We start from the raw sequence: 24,254 nt of genomic DNA on the forward strand, positions 1-24,254 counted from the left end.
CTGGCTTTTTGTTTACCCTCTGTCCCTCCTGTATTTTTAGATTCAAAAATCTCTCTGGGGATCGTGTGACCCATGCAAGAGAAAAATAGATGTGTGCAGGCTCTGTGAGCAGTTCCAGATCCAGGACACAGCGGTGCTTTTGGGCAGTGAGCCTCCCGTGAGTCAGCACATCCTGCTGGACAGAAAAGTTGCACATAACTTCAGTGAGTGGATCAACAGTGGATTAACAGTGTGCTCCTCTCTGGGAGCCTGGGCTGAGCTCTGCCTGCATTAGCTGTTTGTGCTTTCTGCTACTCCACAGGCAGTGATCGAGGTTGGGTGGAAATCCTCTTTTAATTCAGTGCTTCTCTTTTTGTAAAACCAGACCCCAGGGCTCAGCTGCTCCAAAGTGCTGCAGAGATAAACCCCCAAGCTGGTTTTTTTTGTCCAAACCTGGCTGTGCCACTGAGCAGTGATGCTGCTGTCTTGGGGCAGATGTGTAAAGTCATTCTCAACACCTGTGAAATCAATTTCAGCCTCTGACTACAAAGGCTTTTCCCATTTAGTGGGCTGCAAAGTCACCAGGAGCAGGTTGGGAGGCAGAAGTTGGAGTGCTGAGCTGCACTGGGGTCAAGGATCCCGTGTAGGAGGAGGTGGGCTGGGGTGAGGAGCCTTTGGGGCAGCTCCAGGGCAGGATTCTTGGCTTCTCCCTGGCCGAGGGCTCAGCATCCTGTTCTTGAGCACAACCCTTTGCTGTCCTCCTTCAGGTGGGATTCCACCCAAAGCCTGACCTAGAACAGCCTTTCAGAGCTGATGAAGCAGCTCAACACCCAGTCCTGCTCCTCCTAATAAAATATTGTGAAGGTCTTTTAATTCCCTTGGTGAGAAGCGGGGGACATTATAGGAGCAGCAGTAATTGTTCTTCAAAGAGCACTCTGATTTCTGTTACAAAGATGCCTTTCCAAAAAATTTCTATAACCTAGAGATGCTTTAAGATGGTTACATGTGTAAAGAATTTGGGGCAGTCAATTCTGAAGTTTTAATGATTTCATCTTGATGAAGATGAATAAGAAAAAATGTATTTTGGAGAGCGTGTAACGTTTTAATTGGGACATGTAAATGGAGATAACTGGGAATTATTGCATCCCTTGACTAACAGTTTGAAGGGTTAAAAGGAACAGTGATGGCAAAGTGTTGTTGCAGATAAAAGAATCTTGTAATAGCACTTTTATCTACTAAATTATTGCAGTTTCTTGGAGGAAATGTCTTTCTTTTGCTTTGCAAATAGCACAATTCCTCCTTTTGATCCTGTTCCTTTCACAGCGTTTTTCACTCAACGTTCTACATCCCTTTCTTAATCTAATCCTCATCAGTGCGAGTTTTGGTATATCCTTATTATAATAGACATTACTCAGATCAAAAGTTAATTTGATCCTGAGAATTCTGATTAATCTTCCTGCAAGTGCTGCAAACCACAGTGCTTAAATTAAATAAAAAAATGAAGCTCCAAAATGCCGGTAGGTTAAAAATTCTGGAGATTTTGAGTGGAGTTGTGAACACCAGAGGAAAATGAGAGTTCTGAGAGATCTCCACACTAAATTCAAGGCCAGTGTAGGAGAAAATACAAGTAAAAGCAAAGCTCTCTAATGGATTCTTGTTGAACAAAGAAATTCTTGCCACACAGGGAGCAGGTATCAGTAAGAGACAAGAAAATCATCCTCAGATTTGTTTTCCCTTCATGACTTCTATGTAAATTTAAAGAAAATATTAAGACTGAGATTTTGCCTTATGATAGCAGCTGCTAAATATTTTATATTCTGGTTGTTTCAGGGTTTTTTTGCTTTCTTTTTAAATTCTGCTAAGTATAGATGAGATACTTTGGTGATTTCCCCTCCCTCGAGCATTTCCTTCCAAGTAACCCCAGAATCCTTTTTCTCCAGGCATTTTTCTTAAGAGTTTCCGTATAAAACCAAGTGAGCTGAAGGACAAACTCTTCATCATCCACGAGGAGAGTGGTGGGCTCACAGATGAGCAGATTACAGCACTGAGGAGGTAATTTTGGGGGGAATTGTTTGGGTTTGGGACCTTTTGGACAAGGCAGAATCTTCTGCAAATGATGGGAAGTTTGGAAAGTTGGTTTGGAGAGGAGGAGGGCAGACGAGAGCTAAAGGAGGTTTGTGGGATGATGGGATATTGGGAATATTTGAATATTTGTGTGTCTGACTGGCAGGGATTTGGGGCTTTAAAGCAGTGGAGATTTCTGTGACTGGACAGATTTCAGTGTGAGCAGACTATTGGTGTGTAAAATTCACAGGAACTGGATTTTATCTTTTTTGAATAGTTTGAGACATAGAAAGAAAGGAAAAAAGTGGGATCTGCTCCACATCCCAGTCCCCATAAGATACTTGGGCCATTTTAATAAACATTTTTACATACAGAAGCTTGATGTGAAACTGATTCTTGCTTCAAAATGAGACAAAAAATAGTGTCTGCTAAAGAAAACTGGGAAAAAGAGGGCATTGACAGAGAAAGCGAGGAAGTAAATAATTGATGTTTGTGTTGCTTGTGGAATCAGTTTAATTTTGGCCTTAAAATCCTGATCTGAGACAGTAATTTTGAAGTCTGCAGAATCATATCTGTGCTTGGGAAGTGATGTGAGGAAGAGCAGACATGAAACATGGAATTAATGTCATCCTGTGTGATGCTTTTCGAGGTTTGAAGGGACATGGGCGGGACACTGGGTGTTTAAATGGTTTTTGAATTTTGGAAGGTGTTTCCTTGCTGTCCCAGAGCTCTCCCAGTTAAAGCCCACACTGGTGCACAGGAATTAGGATGAGGTGGAAGGTGCATTCCCCACTGAGGGCACTGCTGAAACCCTGACCCTAAAGGCTCAATGAAAGCAGAAATATTTTATTGCAGTGCTGGAACTGGGCAGGAAATAACTGCAGGGAAGTGCCTTGGACATTGAGGAGCTCTCCAGAGCCATGGAGCTGCTTCTGGAAAGGCGAAGGGAAAGGAGATTTCTCCAGCCCCTTTGCCCAGCTGCTCCCACCTCGGGTCAAAGGGAAGCACTGACCCCACTCTGCTGCTCAGGTGTTGGAATCTGAAATGCAGGGAACTCTCAGAACTTGGGGCCTGTGAGCCAAAGCTTAGAATTAAACACAGGATTTCATCTGAGACCTTGGAAAAGGCTTCCAAACGTAAGTGTTAGAAGTGAGGATTTAGCGTTTAAAGCAGAGACACGTTCAGCTAAGGAAAGTTTAGAGTTTTAGAGTTTAAGATATAAAAAATATAAAGTAAATAGAAAGGTAAACAAGGAGATTAGAATGCAGCACTGTAGGTTTGTATGTCATAACATAATTAGCTAAGAAATCTTGCACTGTAACATAGGTCCATAAGATGAAATATTTAAAGATTGAGTCAAAAACATAAATATCCTTGTTAGCAGTGTTTTATTAGTCAGTAACTCTTTAAAAGGTCGTGTAACTAAGGGTCTTGTGGCCTTCTGAACCATGCCTTAAAGATGTGATCTCAACTCACCCTTTCTACCTATGTAGAAAATAAGACAAATAAACAGCATCATCAAAAATCAACTCAAAAGTCCCATCTCAAATTCCTTCCAAAATTCCCCACAAGTGAATGATCACACTCAGGATTCAGTCCTGGCACTCAGGCTCAGTCCAGGATCTCCAGGCTGCTGAAATTCCTGTGACATCACTGCTTTATGGCCTCTGGGCTCTTTGCCATCAGACAATAATAATAATAATAATTATGGCAATGAAGCTTGAAATATCATATTTTTCTCCTTGAAGTCTTTATTTGATGGCAATAATGCTGAGGGAATATTCCCAGCAGTGGAATGTGGAAGGGATATTGATTGTTGCATTGCTCTGTACTGTATAATTTCAAGGATTCAAACCATGCTATCTGGCTTCAAGGATTCTGTCCCTGGGATTGTTATTTACTGCCAAAATCGATGAATCCACGTGCAAATCTCGCACTGAGAGGAAGCTGCATTTTTTTTTTCCACCCCAAAAGTTTTGAATGTAAAGAGTTGAGATTCATCTCAAAATGAAGGCTTGGATTCCCAAGGCACTGGAGAATGGCAGGAGCAGGAGGAATTCTCATGGAGCATCAGCACTCCAAGTTCCCCTGGCACCATGCTCTGTGGTGGGCTTGACCCCACACGAGGAGGGCACTCAGCACTTGTGGAGAGCTCTCACTCGATTTTGGTGACCCAGGGCAAATTTCACCTTTGGGGAACGTGGCCTCCAGTTAATGGGGAACCCGTGGGCAGGACAGGAGTCCAACCAGGATGGTCCAGGGCTGGAAAATTCCTCTCAGTGCAAATTGTACCTGTCAGGGTGTCTGAGCCAGGGTACAGTGTCAAAATCCTAGTATTGGAGAGTTAAAAATACTTAAAAGATGTCAAAATCCTTTTATTGGAGTGATTACTTGAGAGGCTGAGCTGGAGCAGAGGCTGGGCAGAGCTACAGAATAAAGCAGGGATTCATTAAAAGGATCTCCTCCATGGATCCACCCTGGGCAGCACCAGAGCCCAGCCAGGGCTGCACCCAAATGAACCCAAATGGTCCCAAAATGCACGAGCGCTCCCGGGGGCTCTCGCTGGGATCAGCTCTGCTCCATTGGCACACTGGAGTTCATTGTTCCATTCCAGCTTTAGCCCATGCAGTCCCATCCTGCTTGTTTTTCTCTCTCCAGCCCACGTTGTTTGTGCTCTTGGGCTGAGGTTTGGATCATTTGTCCTTGGTTCCCAGCTGGAGAAGGAATTGTTTTGTCTCCCTGCTCTGTGCAGAGAGTTCAGCATCCCCTCATGTGAAGCCCAGACCCACAGACTAAAGCAGCACAGAACCTGAAAATAGAAAAGCCAAAACCTGAGGCATCAGGAGAGTGAAAAATACTTAAAAATGTCTAAATCCTACTATTGGAGGGTGAAAAATACTTAAAGCCAAAATTCCATTTTCAAGGCAGAGTGTCCTGCTCATGCACGCAGTGGAAGTGGTGAGATATCACTGGAAACTTCAAGAATGAATGTGATACAGAAACCTCTCCATCTCTGGATAATTCTTTATCCTCATGTCTTAACAGCAAAGCACTCCATGTCTCTCTAAACTTAATTTTTTTCAGAGAAATAGGAATATTTTTCATTGTGCAAATTCCATTAGAGCTGCATTCATGTACAAAGATATTTATGGAATGCATTCACGTGGTTTTGTGCCTTCTTTGTCATGGCACCTATTGTTTAATGCTTTAAGCTTTAAACCTTCCAGACAATCTGTTATTTCCATTTTCTATGCATAATGCAGCTAAAGAATTTTATGAAGTATCAGACTTCTGATTAAATGAAGATGTTTGCTGTCACCTTTTCAAATACGTCCTATGAATTTGCTTAAAAGCTCAAACTATTTTAATGATGAGTAAACATCCTTTCATTTCCCATCAGCTAACTTATTTTTAAATGAAAATTCATTTTTTTTCTTGATGGTAAAGTGGGCTGAAAGGATTACATTATCATCTGCTACAATCTAGAGTTAATTCAAACCACAATAATTTTACAGTGGAAATGTCATATTAATTATTGACAGCAGTAAAATAAATCTTAGTGTTTGTCCTGTGCTTAACGTGCTAAAATATTTGCTTTTTTCCATCTTTGAGTAAATTCCCTGACTTTTACTGGAAACGTATAGCTCTGCCCATGAATGTTTAATCATTCTTGCTGCCAATTTAGAAGTTTGTTTTAAGAGAAAGAAAAGAGAGGAGACCTGAATACTTATTTCAGCTTCTTTACCCTGCTCACATGCGAGCTCTGACACGGATTCAGTTTTTCTGAAGAAATGCTGTGAATTCCCCCAGCGGTGGCTCCGACAGGCAGGAGGGTCTCCAAAGGAAGGCAGCTGTGCTGCTGTGTTTGTTTTTCCAAGTGGAGGCATATTTGAAGAGATCAATCTTCGAAAAATCTCTGGCCCTGGAGGATATTCTGTGACCTTGTGCAGAAGGGAGGAAGCTGTGGGTCTGTGTTTTGTTCTGTCACTGTTTCAGCAAGTCAAAAACCCTGTAAAAATCATGGTAAAGAAGATAAACCCCCCCGGGTTGGGGTTGTTGGGGTGTCTGTGCAGGGCCAGGAGGGACAGGATGATCCTTGTGGGTCCCTTCCAGCCCAGGATGTTCTGTGATAACAGAGGTAAGAAAGGATCCAACCTCTTTGAAAATCAGGGCCTGAACTCCTCTGTCTCATGGTTTCACCTTTTCTAAAATATTCTGTCATGCTAAATTCTCTGAATATCTGCAGGTGGGCATTCTGGCTGTTTTCAAGCCTTATCAACATAGAATCATTTCCAGGTATCCAGAGGTGTCTGCAGATCACTTTTGCTTCCCATCCCACAGTTGTTATCCAAAGCCTCCAAAGGATAAGCAGTAAAAATGAAACACATAAGCCACACAAAATGTAGGAAATTCCAGGGCAAGGAATGGCAGAATCATTTTATCAGAGTACAGAATGAAGAGGACACCTAATTTTCATTTTCTCTTTACAGATACTTGCCCACACCCAAAGATGCAGAAAGGTACCTGTCCTTCAAGGGGTGTTGCTCAGAGCTGCACGTGGTTGACCAGTTTATGTTAGAGGTGAGGAGTTTCAATATTAAAAGACACCACATCCTACTCTTAGGACATTCTCCAAGCTAAAACCACTGCAAGAAGCTGTTGTTTAAAAGTTAAATTTACAATCTCACCCAGAATCGGTATAAGAGGATTATTCTGACGAAGACTTGAGACAGGTAGATAACAAAAAAGAGAACTATGGATCCCTTTGTGTCTCCAAGTCACACTCCCTCCTCTTCCTACAGAGTAGGAACTGATTTATCCTGACCTAAATCCACATTCCCAAAATCTAGAAGCCATAATCTATAAAATTATATGAATTTAACAACTTTTGCTCACAAGAAAGGACTGCAATTGATTTTAATAATGTCTGCCCAAGAGCAAACAGTGAATTTGCAGGTATGTGCCAGAGTGTATCCACAGGGTTAAGGCCCAGAATAAAGTTAATAAATAAGCCTAGAAATTAGGCAAACAATGGCACAGCTGAATTGCTCAGTAAATAATGAAAGGAATATGCATGTTTTGGTATCAATGTGAGGTTTTATTCTGGTTCTGCTCAATTCTGTGCAGATGTGTAAAATCCCTCAGCTGGGGCAGAGGTTGGATCTGCTGCTCAGCATCCGTGAGCTCCCCGAGAGCATCAGAGACCTGGAGCCTGTAAGTACAGAGCCTTCCTGGTGTGTTTGTGATCTGCACCTGGCAGTTTGGCAAGAGAGACCCAAATCACCTCAGTGCAGATTTCAAGGCTGTGTCGTTTGGGAGGATTATTTTTGGGTTTTTTTTTCCCACTTGGTTGTTTAATATCGTCCTTATTCCACCAAGGTTCAAGATAATGGGCGTGGCAGTAGAATAGACTTCCACAAAAGAGAGAGAAAAGAACAGGAAAAGGTCTTCAAAATTTTATTTGGAGTTATTAAATTTTCCTCCTTCTTTGGATAAGACATAAGTGAATTTCACCATTAAAATTCAATCCCATTCGTGGGGAGGTTCTGGCCCCATGAGCTGAAAGAATCAGTCTAAGGCACGGAGGAAGTTTATTTGACAAATCTCCAAGAGATTTATTATTTCCTGTAGACTGAAGGAGCTGTTCCCCCTAAGGATTACAGCTCTGGACTGGAATTTTTGGGAACCGGAGCTCAAGTCCCTCTCTGCCTTTTTCCAGGATGACCTAAAGGTGGGGGGATGCAAATAAACAAGTGCCACCCTCGTGACTGGGTCCTGCTGTTCCAAGCCCTGCCTCACCTGCCAGGTTTCGTCCATGCTTTGATTCCACACAAGTATTTCCCCACCATGAAAATGTTTCAGAGGTTTTGCCCTCATTCTGCATGGGAATGAAAATAAAATGTGAAAGCTCTGCGAGACCAAGTTGTCTGCTTTGTCTGGCTGTGATTAAAACCACAGTAACAGTGAGGGAAGCTCAGAAGAGGAACAGATGGAAAGCACAGGGGAGATGCAGATTCCTGACCCTGCCTGGTGCAGTTGCACCTTTGCTGTCCTCCACTGAAGCCAAATATTGAAAGTTATTCTCTGCACTGTTTGCTTTGATGGATAGTTAATGTTCACTGAAGAGCTAATTAGTGTCTAAGTATGTTCTTATGCATAGTAGCACCTATTTTTAAACCACAGAATATACACTTAAAATCCAAAGGGACAATGTGAATATTGGCTTCCAGCACCCTCTGGCCCTGAGCTGTGCTATAAATGCTTTAACAACAGCTTTCATTGCACCCATGTGCTTCATCCTCTCCCTGTTTTTAAATTTGTGTGTTAGTGACTGATGAAAAGAGGTGTGGTGCTAGAAAAATACAAATTTTTAAACTGAGAACAAAATCCCCTCCTGTGTCTATAGCCCTAGAAGGGAGGTGGCTTCCCTGGGAAAACTGAATTACGCTGAGTTTGAGTACAGGAAATTATTATTCTTCCTTGTGGGGAAACTGTGCTGAGAATTTTGATAAGAGCATTGAGCTGGTGTAAAAGGAAGGGAGGGAGGTGAAGGATGGAGCTCCAGACTCTGCTTCCCCTGATCCCTGAAATTTGGGCGACCAAACAGCAAAACCCTTTTTGTGCACAGGAGGCTGAAGTTGCTTTGGCAGGGCTGGTTTGGCAGCCAGAAAGGATGTGACTCCTTTTGGGGTGGCTGTGCCAGCACAGCTTTGTCCTGGGGAGTTTGACCTTGCTGAAAATCCCCAAGGGATTTGGACAGGGAGATGTCCTTGGGCAAGGGAGGGGCTTCAGGTGGGGACAGCGAGGGTGGCACAGGGAGGGCACAAACACCACGGATTGATCACCATTTTCAGCCTGTCTGAGGGAAGGTTTGTGTGTTCCAGCTGATCACCCAGAACATCCAGGCAAGCAAGCAGCTGCAATCCAGCCCAAAGTTTGTTGCTGTCTTGGAGTACATTTTAGGCATGGGGAACCACCTGAATGAAAAAGCTGGGAAGGAGGTGGCCAAAGGATTCCGGCTGTCATCTCTGGCCAAAGTGAGTAAATATTTTCTTGTAATTAAGATCATCCTATTCTAAGGTTTGTTAGCATTAATATGAACTCTCCGTGAGCGTGGGGAGAGGCAATAATTCCTAATGAGGAGCTCACATGTCACCACCTGCCCTCGGTTACAGGAGAACAAACTGCTGTTGAACACTGAATTCTCTCGTGCCTGTGATCACAAGCTGTGTTCCCCACTTCAGGCAGCAGCACTGGCTTTGTGCTGCTCGATACACTGTGCCTCTAATGAGGCAGAACATCAACATGCTGCCTGCCCTGAAATTAAAATCCCTTGGCATGAGGAATTGTCTGAGCTGCAGGCCCTGGTTAGACACCAGGTATGAACCAGGAATGTGTGTGAAACAGCAAAATGAAAAGGAGAGGTTTAATTCCGTTGTTTTCTATTCTTGCCAGATATACCTGGGCTCTATCAGCATCTCTGCTGTTCCTTTTTCGTGTTTTATTTATTTTTGAAGGGCTGAAAGCTCAGAGTGTGTTATTGCTGTGCTCTGTTGCAGCTCTCTCTGTTGAGGGGCAGGGACAGGACGTTCACCCTTCTCCACGCCCTCGTGGAACAGATCCTCTTACACCAGCCTGAGCTGGCCACCTTTCCTCAGGAGCTGACAGAATTTGAAGCTGTTCCTGATGGTGAGAGGAGGAAAGGGGGGAAAATAATCAACAAATAAAAAAAATGAAGTCCTTCAACTTCTGTGCTTCTCACTGTATGAATGATATTATCATTATAAATGTCATTATCATGTTTTTCCCCTCTCTCTTCCTTTCCAGCGTCCATGAAGGGCCTCAGTGCTGAAGTTGATGGTATGTAAATGTGGGTTCTACATTCAGAGGCAGATTTTCATGCACTGTGCAGTCATTTGGAACAGGTTTTCACTGCACCTCTGTAGTTTGTAAAGAGAGTTAAAGGTTCAAAACATTGAGGTGAAGTGTTGCCATGGAGATGCTTAACCTGCCATGTTACTGTGAAGAATTAAAAAAGAAAATAAATACTGAAGTGTGTCCAGGTGGTTTAGAAATGTAAAAAAATGTACTGGCCATGGTAAATAGAGTTTATCATGAAATACAAAAGTTAAGTGTACAAGTGCTCCATCACAGGGATGGCTGGGAGAGTCTCTGGGAGATGGGAGTGGGAATGCAGCAGAAGAAACTTCCTGGAGCTCAAGACCTTTGTGGAAACAAACTGGTTTCCTTCTCTGAAAAGGACTCCAGCACCAGTAGAGTTGACAGGAGGGACAGAACAAGGTTGTTCAAATGGAAGATGGATTTTGTGAGATGGATTTTCAACTCCCCATGGAACCTGTGAGCTCAGTGGGTTTTACACTGAGGCCTTTGAGAGCTGAGAGCAGAGTGTCAGTGGGTGGAAATGATGTTTATTATGTTGACATCTATAAAAATCTGTGTTTTGGAGGTGTGATGTGGGTGTTGGCCATAACTCCAGACCCATTTTGCCAATTTCAGCCTTTGATAACAGATCTGAATGATACTCACTCTCACCTTTGGTTTGGCAAACCCTTGTGCCCCTTCTGGGCCCTGGGGTCAGCTCTGGGAGCACCTCGACGCTCCTTCAGTGTGTTTTATCCTGCTCCAAAAATTTTAGGAGAAATAAACCACTAAATGTAACAACATTTACTTTCAGTCACTCGTGGTCTGCAGGGACAATTCAAAATCAGTGAATATTTTAAAGGCTGTTTTGGGAAGTGCTGAAAAAGCTGTGAAATGGGAACAGAACTGTTGGAGATGTCCAAAGAGGGGCCTCAGTGAGGCCTTGAGAAGGCTGAGCTGGAGCAGAGGCTGGGCAGAGCTACAGAATAAAGCAGGGATTTATTCACAGGATCTCCTCCATGGATCCACCCTGGGCAGCACCAGAGCCCAGCCAGGGCTGCACCCAAATGAACCCAAAATGGTCCCAAAATGCACGAGCACTCCCGGGGGCTCTCACTGTGATCAGCTCTGCTCCATGGGCACATTGCAGTTCATTGTCCCATTCCAGCTTTAGCCCATGCAGTCCCATCCTGCTTGTTTTTCTCTCTCCAGCCCACGTTGTTTGTGCTCTTGGGCTGAGATTTGGATCATTTGTCCTTGGTCCCCAGCTGGAGAAGGAATTGTTTTGTCTCCCTGCTCTGTGCAGAGAGTCCAGCATCCCCTCATGTGAATCTCAGAACTGCCCACTAAAGCAGCACGGAGTCTGAAAAACATAAAACCAAAACCTGAGGCATCATCAGGGCAGCCAGGGGGCTGGCTGGACTCTTTCCTCTGTGGATTCCTGCTGTGCCCAGGGCAGTCCCGGCAGGGCACAGAGGGAGGAGATGCCCCAAAATCCAGGGAAGCAGCTTCTCTCAGCTCCTGGAGCTCCGTGCTGCAGGACCTGCCCAGCACAGGGCAGGGAGATGCCAGAGGAGCCCCCAGGGCCAAGGCTGTGCCCTCTGTCCCAGCTGCTCCCAGGGAAGCAGCCGAGTGCCAGCTGACAAGAATTCTTACTGATTTCTTACTGTTCCACAGAGGATTTTTTATTCTTTTATCTTTAAAGGAACCCAGAGCTTCCCACACAGAGATGTGGGTTTGAAGGATGTTATTTCCATGGCTAATCCCAGTGCTCAGCCTGGGGAAGGTCAGATTTATGGCTGCTGCATTACCACGCTCTCGACCTCTTCATTATCCTGCACTTGCTGGGATGTGATCACATTTTTTCCCTGAGAAAATGCCTCTTTCAGGAGCTCTACCTCCCACCAGGAGCTTAATACTCCTAGATAAATGTCTTGTAGACCCATATTCTTTTATTTTCCTTGTGTCCTAAATCAGGCAGTCGCAGCCCTTTGGACACCTCTTCATGCTGGAGCAATTCCTCATTTTCTGTTGCTTTTGTTAGTTTTAAAGAAAGAACTGGAGAACCTTGTCCAGTGCAGGAGGCTCCTCAAACCCAAAGCAAGCAAGGCAACAGCCCAGGAGTCCCAGTTCTGCAAGGAACTAAAGGTAAATCAACCACAACCTCCTTGTGGGCTGGAGTAAGGGAGGAGTAACCTGGGAGCTTGCACTGACACCTGGGAATAAGGAGAATTTGAGGGAAAGTGGCTTTTTATTCCCTTCTGAGGGTGTCTCTCATTGTAATTTGCAGTGTGGGAAGGGTTTTCAGGGTTTCTGCACCTCCTGTCTTCCCTTCCCAGGCAAGTGGATGAGGAGAAGGCAGCCCTTGAGAAGCACTTTGGGATAACAGGAATTTTAGAGAGAATTTGTAAAAATTTCTTCTGGCCTCTGGCAGAAGGGGTTTTAGAGAGGATCAAAGCATCATGGAATGGTTTGGAAGGGACCTTAAAGATCGTCCTTAAGATCATCCCCTGGAACACAGGAACATCGAATCCTTTAAATCATCAAATTGATCAATCAATTATTAAACCATCACATTGATGATCCATCGATCATTTCCAGTCCTTTAGGTGGGAAAAGCCCGTTAAGAGCGCTGAATGCAAAGCCAGCAGAGCTAATCCGTGTCCCTAAATGCCCCCTCCCCTTCCTCTGAGCCCCTGCAGGGATGGGGGCTCCCCCACTGCCCTGGGCAGCTGTGCCAGCCCTGCTCAGCCTTGGATGGAGGAATTCTACCTGAAATCCATCCCAAACCTGCCCTGGGCAGCTGTGCCAGCCCTGCAGAGCCTCTGGGATGGAGGAATTCCTCCTGAAATCCATCCCAAACCTGCCCTGGGCAGCTGTGCCAGCCCTGCTCAGCCTCTGGGATGGAGGAATTCCTCCTGAAATCCATCCCAAACCTGCCCTGGGCAGCTGTGCCAGCCCTGCTCAGCCTCTGGGATGGAGGAATTCCTCCTGAAATCCATCCCAAACCTGCCCTGGGCAGCTGTGCCAGCCCTGCTCAGCCTCTGGGATGGAGGAATTCCTCCTGAAATCCATCCCAAACCTGCCCTGGGCACCTCTGCCAGCCCTGCTCAGCCTCTGGGATGGAGGAATTCTACCTGAAATCCATCCCAAACCTGCCCTGGGCAGCTGTGCCAGCCCTGCTCAGCCTTGGATGGAGGAATTCTACCTGAAATCCATCCCAAACCTGCCCTGGGCAGCTCTGCCAGCCCTGCTCAGCCTCTGGGATGGAGGAATTCCTCCTGAAATCCATCCCAAACCTGCCCTGGGCAGCTGTGCCAGCCCTGCTCAGCCTCTGGGATGGAGGAATTCTACCTGAAATCCATCCCAAACCTGCCCTGGGCAGCTGTGCCAGCCCTGCAAAGGTCTATCTCACAATTTAAAATATTTTTTTCAGAATTAAAAAAAAAAAAAATAAATCTAAAATCTGGGTGTTACAAACAAGGAAAAATGAAGAAATTTTATTTCCAGGCTTGTTTCTAAAGCCCTCTTTCTTCCCCTTAAGAACCTGGAACTGGCAATGTTTGCTGCACAGGCAAAAAGGACAAATATTCTGGAAATCAGGACCTTGTGGTGCTTCTCTGCCTCTGCCACTTGTAATGGATTTAGGTTTTGTGATTTTATAATACAGTTAAAATTATCTAACATTAATATTTCTTTTTTTTTTTGTCTTTGATGGTTTCATACTTGCAAGGGAATGTGTGTGCTTCTCTTTTGTGAAATGTGAAAGTTTTATGACATGAAAATTTTGCCTTGAATGATTTTGTTTTCACTGCTGTTTAATTCCTGCTTTAATTGTATGCTCCTACTGCAAATTAAGAAGTTTTATTTTATTACAGGATTTAATTCAGAAATATGAATGGGATCTCTCCCAGCTGTCAAAAAGATGTGAGGAAATGAAGAAGCTTTATAGCAACATACTGGTACATATCATATTAAAATGCAATGAAAATAATGCTACATTTCTTTTTTAAAAGGGAAGAAAGGAGGGGAAAGGAGTGCAAGAAATTCCCACTTGCCTCATATTTACCCTGGCTATAGAAAATGAAAGAAAATCCCATATTTAACAGTGGTCAGAGATCTTAAGGAAAGGGACAGAAATGCAGTGATAACCTCTGAAACTGGAACAGTATCCTGGTCCTGGGGTTAGAACACTTTGTACACATTTTCTTTAATGAATGGATTCATCTACCAAGCTGCAGAGCCAGAAAACTTCAGGATTTGCTGAATTTTCTCCTCTTCAGCTGGAGATCTGTGGTCCAGCCAGAGAGATTAACCCAGGTTGCTGAGGTAATTCAATGCCAGCTCCTTGGATCACTTCTATTTGGGATATTTTGGATCTCAGTTCCCTGGAGATTTCAGACAGCTCAAAGTTTGCTTCTTCCTCCTCTTCCCCTTATTTGACCTCTTATTCCTCTTCTTTATATGAATACAAACAATAATGGAAGTATTTAACTTTTCTCTGCTCTTTAAATTTCGTTAAGCTCCTGGCTTAGATCACTCAGAAAGTTCAATATTCTTTTGTTTCCAATTTCAGGTGAAGTTTGGGGAGCCAGCAGACCTGGACTCCCAGGAGCTCTTTGGGTGGATCTCTTCGTTCATCAGTGAGTTTAGGAAGGCCTGTGCTGAAGTCACACCATAAGAACACACATTTTGTGGGGAGGTGAGGGAAGGAGGAGCCCAGGAAACAATTTCTAATTGGTTTTTTCCTTTACTGATAAGTAGTGCATTGCCAATCTCACCTGTGCAGCAGAACACTTTGATTTTGAGAGACATTTCAAATGTGTAATTTTTAAGTGGTATTTAACCTCTAATATCCCAGATCACTGATGAGCCTCTCAGTTTTGTGCTTTTGTACCTTGAGATTCCCATATATTGAAAAAAACCCACTTTTGACCTTTTATAATTTCTCTTTTCAATCTTTTCCTTTGAATATTCCAACTTCTGACCCAGTTTTAATTATTATTTTCATTAGTAACTTTCTGTATGGTGATCTAGTTTCTAAAGAATACTTCACACATTTTATAATGAAATGGGGAGCTGTTACCCACAGAGGAGAATATTTAAACAAAGTCTTGTTTATTTTGCTATTAAAACATTGCAAACTTACTATGTAATGAAGAAAGTATCTGGCTGAGTGTTTTATTTTGCCTCGTCCCCACTAAACAGGACAACAAAACAGCACTTTTTATGGCAAATGTCATGTATTTGCCATAAATGCTACAGAAATTAATCAATATATAAGATTTGCATTGGCAGGAAGAATAAAATGTCAGAGCAGCAAAATAAAAAACTGTCATGAAGCATCTAAGGAATGGGTATGAGAGGGAAATATCTCTGTTGTGTTTGTTGGCTTTTACATGTTTTTAATTAGAATAATTATCTGGAGGTCAATGTGTGAGAGGAAAAGGAGGCCTAGAGATGCAAAGGCAAAATTGTGTGTTCAACATGAAAAGCAGAAAACAATTGTAAAAGGGCATTGATAAAATCTGGCATTTTCCCTCCCAGGTTTGCAAACAGTGTGGGTTGAGAGAAGAGCGAATCTGATTTATTTTAGAAGAGTTTTCTGATTTATTGTGGGTCTTTCTGCCCAGTGTTTGGGCTTTGATGGAAATGCTGAACACCCTCCCTGACTTGAGCACTGAGAGGAGCTGGGACTGACCCCTCTGAAAGGCTCAGGTGCCCTCACACCTCAGAATTCCAGCATCAGAGCCCTCTCTGAGCTGGAATTTAACACTTCTCCACATCCAGCATTGTCTTTGCTGCTCCAGGTGGGACCTGGAACCCCCAGGAGCTCAGGGCAAGGGCCAGGACAGAGCCTGGCTGCTGCTGCCCTGAGGATTTCAGGGCTGGGTCAGCAAGGGTGGTCACCAGCGGTGCAGGGACGTGGCTTTCACATTCTCTGAACAGAGAGAGACACGATTCTCTCCCAGGATTTTTCCTGGGAAGCTGTGGGACACAGTGAGAAAACTCAGAGAAAGAAGAAAGTGGTTCTTATCTCTGTTGGCTGCTCCTGTTGTTTGGCACGTGTGGAATGTGCTATGGAGATTGCTTACCCAAGAGTGATTTGTTAATGGGACACCAGTGAAAGTTGTTTAGACTGATTGATCAGTTGGGTCAAAGCTGTGTGGTGAGGAGACAGCCACGGGTTTTTCTGGAGTATCTTTTAGTCTGATATAGTTCTAGCATGGTGTTGGAACCCTGGATGCTGAGAATTCTAAACTTTCTGTGCTGAGAGGCACAGACTTGGAAGAAAGCACTGCATTTGACCTGAGGCTGTGGAGAAGGCTTCCAAAATTGATTAACAGCACTGGGATTACGGGTGTGGAGCTGGTTAGGAGTGTGTAACATCACAGGGTGGAAAACTTAGAGTTTGGGGGTTTAGAATACAGAAATAAATATGAAGCAAGATGGGGGTTTTAGGGCAGAGACAGGTAGTTCTTCCTCACCTTCTTCTTCCTTCTTCTTCATGGGTTTGGGTGGGATCTTGTAATTGGGCAGAAAAATCCACATTGCAGGCTTTGAGGGATCAGTTATTGGGTTAAAAGGGAAAATAATCTAGGTGTCATGTCTTAATTGGGTAGTTTAGTTTTAGTTCAGCCTTAAAAGGCCTTGAAACTGTCCATCTGGGGCCATTTTTGTGCTGTTTTCCTGCGTGCAAGGTCTGGTGCAGGCGGCATGCTGAAGTTTTGATGAGATAACAATAAACAAGAAGCTGAAGACTGAAAAAGTCCCGTGTGTCTCCTTTTCCTGGCACAGAACTGCTCCAGGAGGGCTTCCCCCATCGGGGGAGCCCCCAGGGAGAAGCCCAATGCGGGGCCAGCAAAGCCATAGTATTGTATAGTATTAATGTAATGTAATTTAGCTTAATAAAAGCAATTTATTCAGCCTTGTGCACCATGGAGTCAGAGCGCGTTATTCCCCCTCCAAGGGTCACTGCTGCCATACAGGGACACTTGGACACTGCTGGAAGGTGGGGATGGAAGATTTTTTCCATGTCTGAACCAAAAAAATGTGCCATTTGGGCTTCCCAGCAGTCCTGTTAGGGCTGTGCTCCCAGTTACCCTTCTCAGAGGCAAAAGGGACGAAACAGAACCACAGTTAGCACCCCTGAAACTTATTTTGCATTAAAATATTTGCAGAAGCAATTCAAGTGTTTAATTTTACACAAAGCTGGCTGTATTTGGCTCGAGTCAGCATCAGAGCAGTGATACCTACAGGGTCTACAGCTTCCACCCCTCATTTCTGCCTGAGAGAGGAAAATCCAATTCCCTTTGAATTCCTTGCAGCCCTATTCTGCAGTGCCCTGCCCAGTGCCTGTCCCTGCCCTGTGAGCACCACTGGCAGCTTTTGATGTGTGTGATTACAGCTCCAAAATCGGAATTCTCCTCGTTTACATGGGACTCATGTCAGATAATCCTGGCTACCAGTGCCATTTCCATGGCATCAGGATCCCTGCATCCCTGAACAGCATTCGTGGTGCTCATGATAAGTTTCATTGTTTTTTACCTCCAAAATCCTGCTAAGTCTCTTTTAACTAAAAAGTTTTTCCTTTTTTTTCCCCCCTCATTACATTTTTTCCCCCAAGTCTTTCTTTTCCATTATTCTACTTAACAGCTTGTACTTGTTTTATAGCTCACCTGGCAAGGCCTCTCCCAATTAAAAATATATCCTGCCCAGTGGTCAGTATCTGTGCCTTTGTGTGAACATCCTGCAGCATTAATTAAAAAAAAATTGATTAAAAATTTAAAAAGTACCTTCTTGGCATGAAGTTCTATCCCCTTCAGAGAGCACAAAGCTTTTCTATGGAGTGGGAGCTGATTCCATTTTCCTAAATAAGCTGCTCCTTCAGTGCCTGGGAGCTTGAGACATCCTGATTTATATGTAAAAATAACTACACTTGCTCCCTGCCTCATTCTTTATTTCTTAACTTATTTAACATAAGGCTGGGGTTTTTCAGCTCTCTTAAATTGTATTATTGTGTGTTAGTGGCACAGAGAATAATGCTTTTTACACCTCAACATTTATTTGGGATTATATAGACGAGCTCCAAGTCTCCCAGTGGATAATGTCCCTGGATTCCCTCCTCAGCAGGTGATGGTTTTATCCTGCAGAAGTCATAAAAGCTTTGGGTGATGCTTCTCTTTGTGGAAAATATTACTATTAGGAGCAATCTGACCTGCCAGAACTGCAGGGTTTTTTTGCAGCTGGGTTATTTTTTTTTCCCCAGAGCTGATTTTTGGCATATTCTGGCATATGAAATCTTAGTGAAGGTGTTATAAGAAGTTCTGGCCACTGAAATGAGTCTCAGTATTTGGCTGTGTGGAGCTGTGGGTCAAATCTGCACAGTTTCCTCTGCTGACAGCTCAGCAGTGCCAGAACCACTGGCTCCAGGAGCAAAAGGAGATTTCTTTCCATGGTTGGTTTCCTTAAAATGCACATTTCTGCCAGGGTGACAGGAGCAGGGAAGATAATTTCTGTCTCTCATGTTAGGCAATAATGGCCTTCAGCAGAGCCACAGCTCAGAGCAGCCCCACACTTGGGCCTGGAGCTCCCAGAAGAAATCCCTGACTTTATCCAATGTCTCAGGGAATTTGAGCCTGCCCCAGGAGCTGCTGGAAGAAATGAAGCTGGTTTAGGTGCAGGTCACCGAAGGGATCTGAGCTCCCACAGGGGCACCATTCACAAGGGGTTTTCAAGAATTCACAGGTTGAAATACAAATATCTTTCCCCAGGGGCAGAATTCTCCCAGGGTTTCAAACCAATCAGAGATTATCCAGCACTAGAGTCAGTGGAAAAAATGTAACTTCCACAAATGGACAATTATATCCCAGGGCAGTGGCTGAACTTTGCTTTCCAGTTTTCCCTTTTTTTTTCCCCCTTTCCTACTTGAACTGCAGGCACCAGGCAGAGTGCTCCTGCTAATTCGTATAAATGAGCAGTAAAATTAAAATTGTGGTCACTTGGAAGGTGGTATGTGCAGAAAAGCTTTGATATCACTTATGAGTGCTGGTTTCTGGTGTGAGTTAATGCCTTTGAAATCCAAACCAGTTTTAGGAGAAGGGGGAAATGCTGTTAGATAAAGAGAATAAAAGTGGGGTTTCTGCAAGGGCCCCTGTTGGGTGCTCACTGTACAAAAACCAAAACTGGAATTGTTCTTAGAAAATCCTCCTGTGCTCAAGAAGTTGATGGCTCAAAAAGAAGTTTTAAACTGCTCATCTTAAAGAAGAAAATGTGGCAAACTCCAAAGCCAGGGGCTGCTCTGAGGGAGAGCTGAGGTGACTCAAAGAGCTCCTGGACAGATCCTGCCTCACTCCCAGAATTTGGGATGTGGATATTCACAGGTACAAGATTCCAGATCCTGCCTCACTCCCAGAATTTGGGATGTGGATTTTCACAGGTACAAGATTCCAGATCCTGCCTCACTCCCAGAATTTGGGATGTGGATATTCACAGGTACAAGATTCCAGTCCCTGCATGAACAGCTCAGCCAGGCTGCCAAAATGCTCAACTGGTAAGTTTTCTCCCCAAATTCAATGTAAATATGAATTTTTTCACTGTTTAGAATGTACTGAAAGCTGAACCAGCTGCTTTATTCCCAGAGTAACAAAGAGCAGGACAGCCTTTGAAAGCTCCAGCTAATTCAGGTGTGAACACTTGGTGAAAATAAGATTTTCTTTAGCACTAACTTGAGTCCTTCACCTCAGAGCATGGTGTGATGTGTCTGAGCAGCACAGAGGTTTTTTGGGTGTACACAGGAATGATTGCAGGCATTGCTAAATGAGCTTCCCACTTGCTGCCTATTTAGCCAGGGATTAAATTTTGCCCACTGGGGACATTTTATACAACGGCAGTCAGCAGTAATTAAACAAGTGAAAGCCACAAAGTAGCTAAATATTGCTTTAATCTCATTTGACAAATGAGACATTTGAAACAAAAGGTTTCAGATGCAGATTTGAAGTCCCTGGATGCAATTTAGAAATGGTGCAATATGTTTAGAAACATAAATCACTGACACTTTGCATAAGGGTAAATAACTGGTGAGCTCTGCTATGGTGATGTCATTTGCTCATAAGCACTGACCTAAAAAAACCCCAAAGGTGATTGTCCATAAAGATCAACGACTGATGAGCAGATTTCTACCAAAATTCTTCTTGTAGCTCCTAGAAATTTTCCTGAACAAGCTCTGTAGGACTTGGCCTGAAATGATGCAATTATAAATAGAGATTTGCTCAACTCAATTCCAACCCAGGAACTTTTCTCAGTCAGTAAATAACTCCCAGATAATATCTCAAGTTGCTGTCATCATTGCTTACATTGAAGCTTCTTTCTTGGAATGCTGCCATGCAAAACAATCTGATCTCTCCCTTTGCTGTCAGGAATTAAGCTGATTAGGAAAATCAAACCCCATCCAAACCCGTCAGATGATGGAATTACTGAACTCGCCCTGTGGAAGGACAGCCCTGCTGTGATGCCCCTCCTCTCCAAGCTGCAGGGGATGAAGCAGCTCTGCAGTTCCTCAGCCTAAAATGCACAAAACTTTGTGGTTCAGGTGTGTAAATCTTTTTTCTGCATTAGTCTGTCCCTTTCTGCAGGCAGGAAAGCTGTGCTTCCCAAAGGGCTGGAATTCACGCAAAAAAAAAAAAAAAAAAAAAAAAAAAACAACAAACAAACAAACAAACAAATAAAAACCCAAAAAAACCCAAAAAAAACCAAAAAAACCTGAAATACAGTAGTAAACCAAGAATTAAATTTTGCTTTATAACAAGTTTTAAATGCAAATACCTGCTTTAAAAGCAGTTAATATGTGTACTTGATTTTTGGCCTGAATCCACCTAACCTCTGTTTTTACAGGAGGGTTACACATGTAAATATTTCTTGTAAATATTCTGAATAAACATAAATACGAGAAATATCAAGCTATTTGTGGGTAGGTAGTTTAGTGAAGATGAATGCTGACATTTGCAAACAACTGACTCCTACCTGGGCTCTCAGGGGGAGCAAGAGGAGCTTCCAGGGTCACACTTTACTCTCAGTTTTACACTGATGTACACCCAGACTAAGCCTTGGAAAAACGGGAATATTCCCAGACATCCATCAAGGAGTAGGTGCTGCTGCTCCCAGCATCTGCCTGGGAGAATTTCCAACCCCAGATTTCACCTGCTGCTGGAGCGTGCTCAGCTTTGCTCAAAGAGGAGGCCTGGCTGCTCAGAAATGCTGAATAAAGACCTCCAATGCCAGAGCTGTCAGCAGATCTGAGCAGTTTTACCTTTACCCGTGCAGGAATCCTGCTGACTCATTTTCTTAATCACCTCTAAAATTCACAGGGAGTTTGAAAATTCCCTTTCCTGAGGAGGCCATCAAAACACACATTTATCATAGCAGAGTGTCAGGGAAAATAAAGCAGCCCGACAAATATAGGCAGGAAATTGTTTTTTATTGTTTTCTCTGTTCTGCTGCTGCAGAAAGTTAAAAAAATTCTTGAAGATGGGATGGACCGAGGTGAGGTGCATTAATAGGCAAACTACAGAAAAAGCTTACTTTAAAAACCAAGGAAAATCGTATTTTAGATTAAAATAAAGAAGGAAAATCTAGGCTTGAGTCTGCATCAGTGTGAATTAAAGACCAAAACCTTCTACTCACTGCAGTCACGTGTGCAGCTGAAGATTTTATTCTATTCCTACAGGATCTGTTTTCATTTTATGCCCATATAAATGAAGTGAAATTTCCTTTTAAAACACTTCCAGGCTGTTTTTAAGAGCCATCAGGCTCATTAGGCAGGTGAATTTCTCTTGGGTTTGGCCAACAAACGGTTTGAGCAGCAGAGAGCCAGGGGCCAGCTGTCCAGGAGCCAACAGGCAGCTGGAGACTCCAGCCAGCTCAGGAGCTGCAATTCCAGCCTGGAGGGATGTCAGAACACAGGGAAAAGCCTGACCACGACCCCCAAGGTGGGGGTTGCCATCAGTATTATGGGATGGAGCCCCCTCATCCCACATCTCCTGCTTAGGGTGGGCTCGGCGCCGTGCAGAACCTGGGGGAGATCCTGGAGGGGCTGGGGGTGCTCAGCTCCCTGCAAAAACCTCTCCAGGCTCAGCTAACAGAAAGCTCAGCCTGACAGAAGGGAAATATAATTAGGCTGAAGAAGAAAGGCAAGGAGAGGAAGGAGAGCTCTGTTACTGAGGGGTTAGAAAAATTCCAAAAGCCTCCAGGCACAAGCACGGAGCTCAAAGGCTCAGAGGAAGTCTGAGGCAGATTATTCTTCCCTTTTGTAAGGCAAATGACTAATTATACAAAGCAAGATGTTCTGTTTCAGAAGAGATTTGGGAGGTATCATGCAATATTGATACAGAAATTGTATTTAATGCAGGTTTACAAGGCGAGAGGTAAAAGGAAATGTAAATGCAAACATGGTGTTTTATCCTGTGGCTCTTCCCTCTGTCAGAAAGCTGCCTCAGTGCTGGAAGTCTCCTGTGAAACAGCAAAATTCTCCCAACTGGAGGCAGTTTCAGGCTTCCACAGTGTGTGTCCAGAAAAGGAAAGAAGCTGTGAGCTTAATCTAACTGAATTTCCATTGTTGTGTGCTGTTGCTATTTATTTTTACTCATTTTTCTTTCAAAGGAAGAAACACAAAATCCCTGTTAGAGGGAGCTGGATCAATACTGAGAGATTCTTTGTCAGATAAAATAAGAGCAATCATTAACCTTGCTGCTTATGAATTAAATGCAAACTCCACTTTTCAGCTCAGCTGTCCCACAGCATCCCCTGCAAACTTCCCTGATTCTGTTCAGTAATAGCCCAGATTGGGCACCCAAACAAGGATTGTTACAAACAGCCTTGGAGCTCTCTTTCTTCTGTTTGGGTGGGGAAAAAGAGTTGTTCCCTGATGTGGGTTGGGCGTTTTGGTGAGAGGGACTCTCCAGGCTCCTTCCTTAAGTGTGGATTTGTGGATTATGGGTTTATTGATAGCCCTGATGTCTCTTGGAGCAGCACGTGGAGAAAGTTGATGGCCATGCCCCAGCTCTGCACTGGTCCAGCTGTGGGGTCCCTTGGCCAAATTCCAGCCTGTTTTACTCCAGTGAAACTCATCCAGGAGCTGGAGCTGCTGGAGAGATCCAGAGGAGGCACCAGGATGAGCAGGGGGATGGAGCAGCTCTGCTGGCACAGCTGGGATTGTTCACCTGGAGAGGAGAAGCTTTGGGGTGAGCTCAGTGTGGCCCTGCAGTGAAAGATGGAGAAGCTTTGGACAGGGATGGAGGCACAGGACAAGGGGGAATGGCTTCAACTGACAGAGAGCAGGGTTAGAATGGATTTTAGGAAGAATATCTACAGAGACAGTTGATGTCATGGTCCACGACAAAATCAAAACCAAATTTCTAAATTGATCGTACAGTTTTTAATCTCTGACAAACCACTGAGGTCTCAAAACCATCAGCAGTTTCAAGTTCCAATGGAAATTTCTGTGCACATGGAATGATATTTGCTGCTACTCGTGCAGTGTTAAAAGGCTAGGGACAGAAGAGGTTTGAAGCAGGAGATGTTGAAATAGTGTGGAACTATTTCTACATTTGTATTTACAATAAATATTTTTGCCACAGCTTTGTTTTGTTGGAGTCCTCATGTGCACAGGAGCGAATCTTTTAATCTGCAGATTAAATTTCTACAAGAGGTACAAAGTTGTGCTGCAAGTATTTGTTTGATTTCTTGTTTCCTTTCAGTAAATGCTGCTTCCCTGCCTGACCCTTCCATCCATCTTTGTTGTGTCACTGGGTAAGAGGATATTGATGCATTCCTAGAAAACAGAAATATTTTTGCCTCTTGCCTGATCAATGGGATTCCTTAAAATTTGAGTTTGGCCTTCTGGATTTTAGGCAGTTTGATGCTTGCTAAGAATTTTGGCTTCTTTATGGCTTCTCAAAGTTTGGTTGAGTTCTGCAGAATTAATGCTTCACCCTCAGCTCTCCAAAGCAGCTGAAAACCAGTCCCTGCTCACATTTGCCTACAGAAAGCTTTGGTGTTCAGCGGAAAGTGGGTTTTGGTGCTTTTTATCCCTCCTCTTACTTTCCTGTTGCTTCTTTAATTTCTTCTGTCTGCACCCAGAGATGCCTTGGCCAAGAAGGGAATGGAGCCTGCTGCTGGTTAATGGTTGACCCAGGATATATTTGTTGCAAAGCTCTTACAGGAACAAAAAAAAAAATGCTGTACTGAAACGCATCTATCCAAAAATAGATTTGATTCACTCAATTTCTTACAAACCATTGGTGCTTTTTTGGTTAGGAAGGAAATCTGTGAAG

General features: G+C 43.7%; 1 protein-coding gene and 1 long non-coding RNA gene across 2 annotated transcripts in view; one reads left to right on the forward strand and one right to left on the reverse strand.

The window, feature by feature from the left end:
• LOC137484391 (uncharacterized) overlaps nucleotides 1-15,088 on the forward strand; it is a 32,025-nt gene extending 16,937 nt beyond the window's left edge. The window contains exons 8-17 of the mRNA XM_068208265.1: nucleotides 41-203; nucleotides 1,920-2,031; nucleotides 6,534-6,624; nucleotides 7,171-7,257; nucleotides 8,928-9,080; nucleotides 9,603-9,732; nucleotides 9,871-9,903; nucleotides 11,969-12,072; nucleotides 13,803-13,886; nucleotides 14,501-15,088. Of these exons, the coding sequence (XP_068064366.1) occupies nucleotides 41-203; nucleotides 1,920-2,031; nucleotides 6,534-6,624; nucleotides 7,171-7,257; nucleotides 8,928-9,080; nucleotides 9,603-9,732; nucleotides 9,871-9,903; nucleotides 11,969-12,072; nucleotides 13,803-13,886; nucleotides 14,501-14,605 (1,062 nt within the window). The 3' untranslated portion in view covers nucleotides 14,606-15,088. The remainder of the gene's footprint in view (nucleotides 1-40; nucleotides 204-1,919; nucleotides 2,032-6,533; nucleotides 6,625-7,170; nucleotides 7,258-8,927; nucleotides 9,081-9,602; nucleotides 9,733-9,870; nucleotides 9,904-11,968; nucleotides 12,073-13,802; nucleotides 13,887-14,500) is intronic.
• Nucleotides 1-24,254, reverse strand: part of LOC137484311 (uncharacterized) — a 225,952-nt gene that overhangs the window by 138,490 nt on the left and 63,208 nt on the right. The gene's annotated exons all lie outside the window — the stretch shown is intronic.

Source organism: Anomalospiza imberbis, chromosome 17, assembly GCF_031753505.1.
Source record: "Anomalospiza imberbis isolate Cuckoo-Finch-1a 21T00152 chromosome 17, ASM3175350v1, whole genome shotgun sequence".
In the NCBI taxonomy this organism is placed as follows: domain Eukaryota; kingdom Metazoa; phylum Chordata; class Aves; order Passeriformes; family Viduidae; genus Anomalospiza; species Anomalospiza imberbis.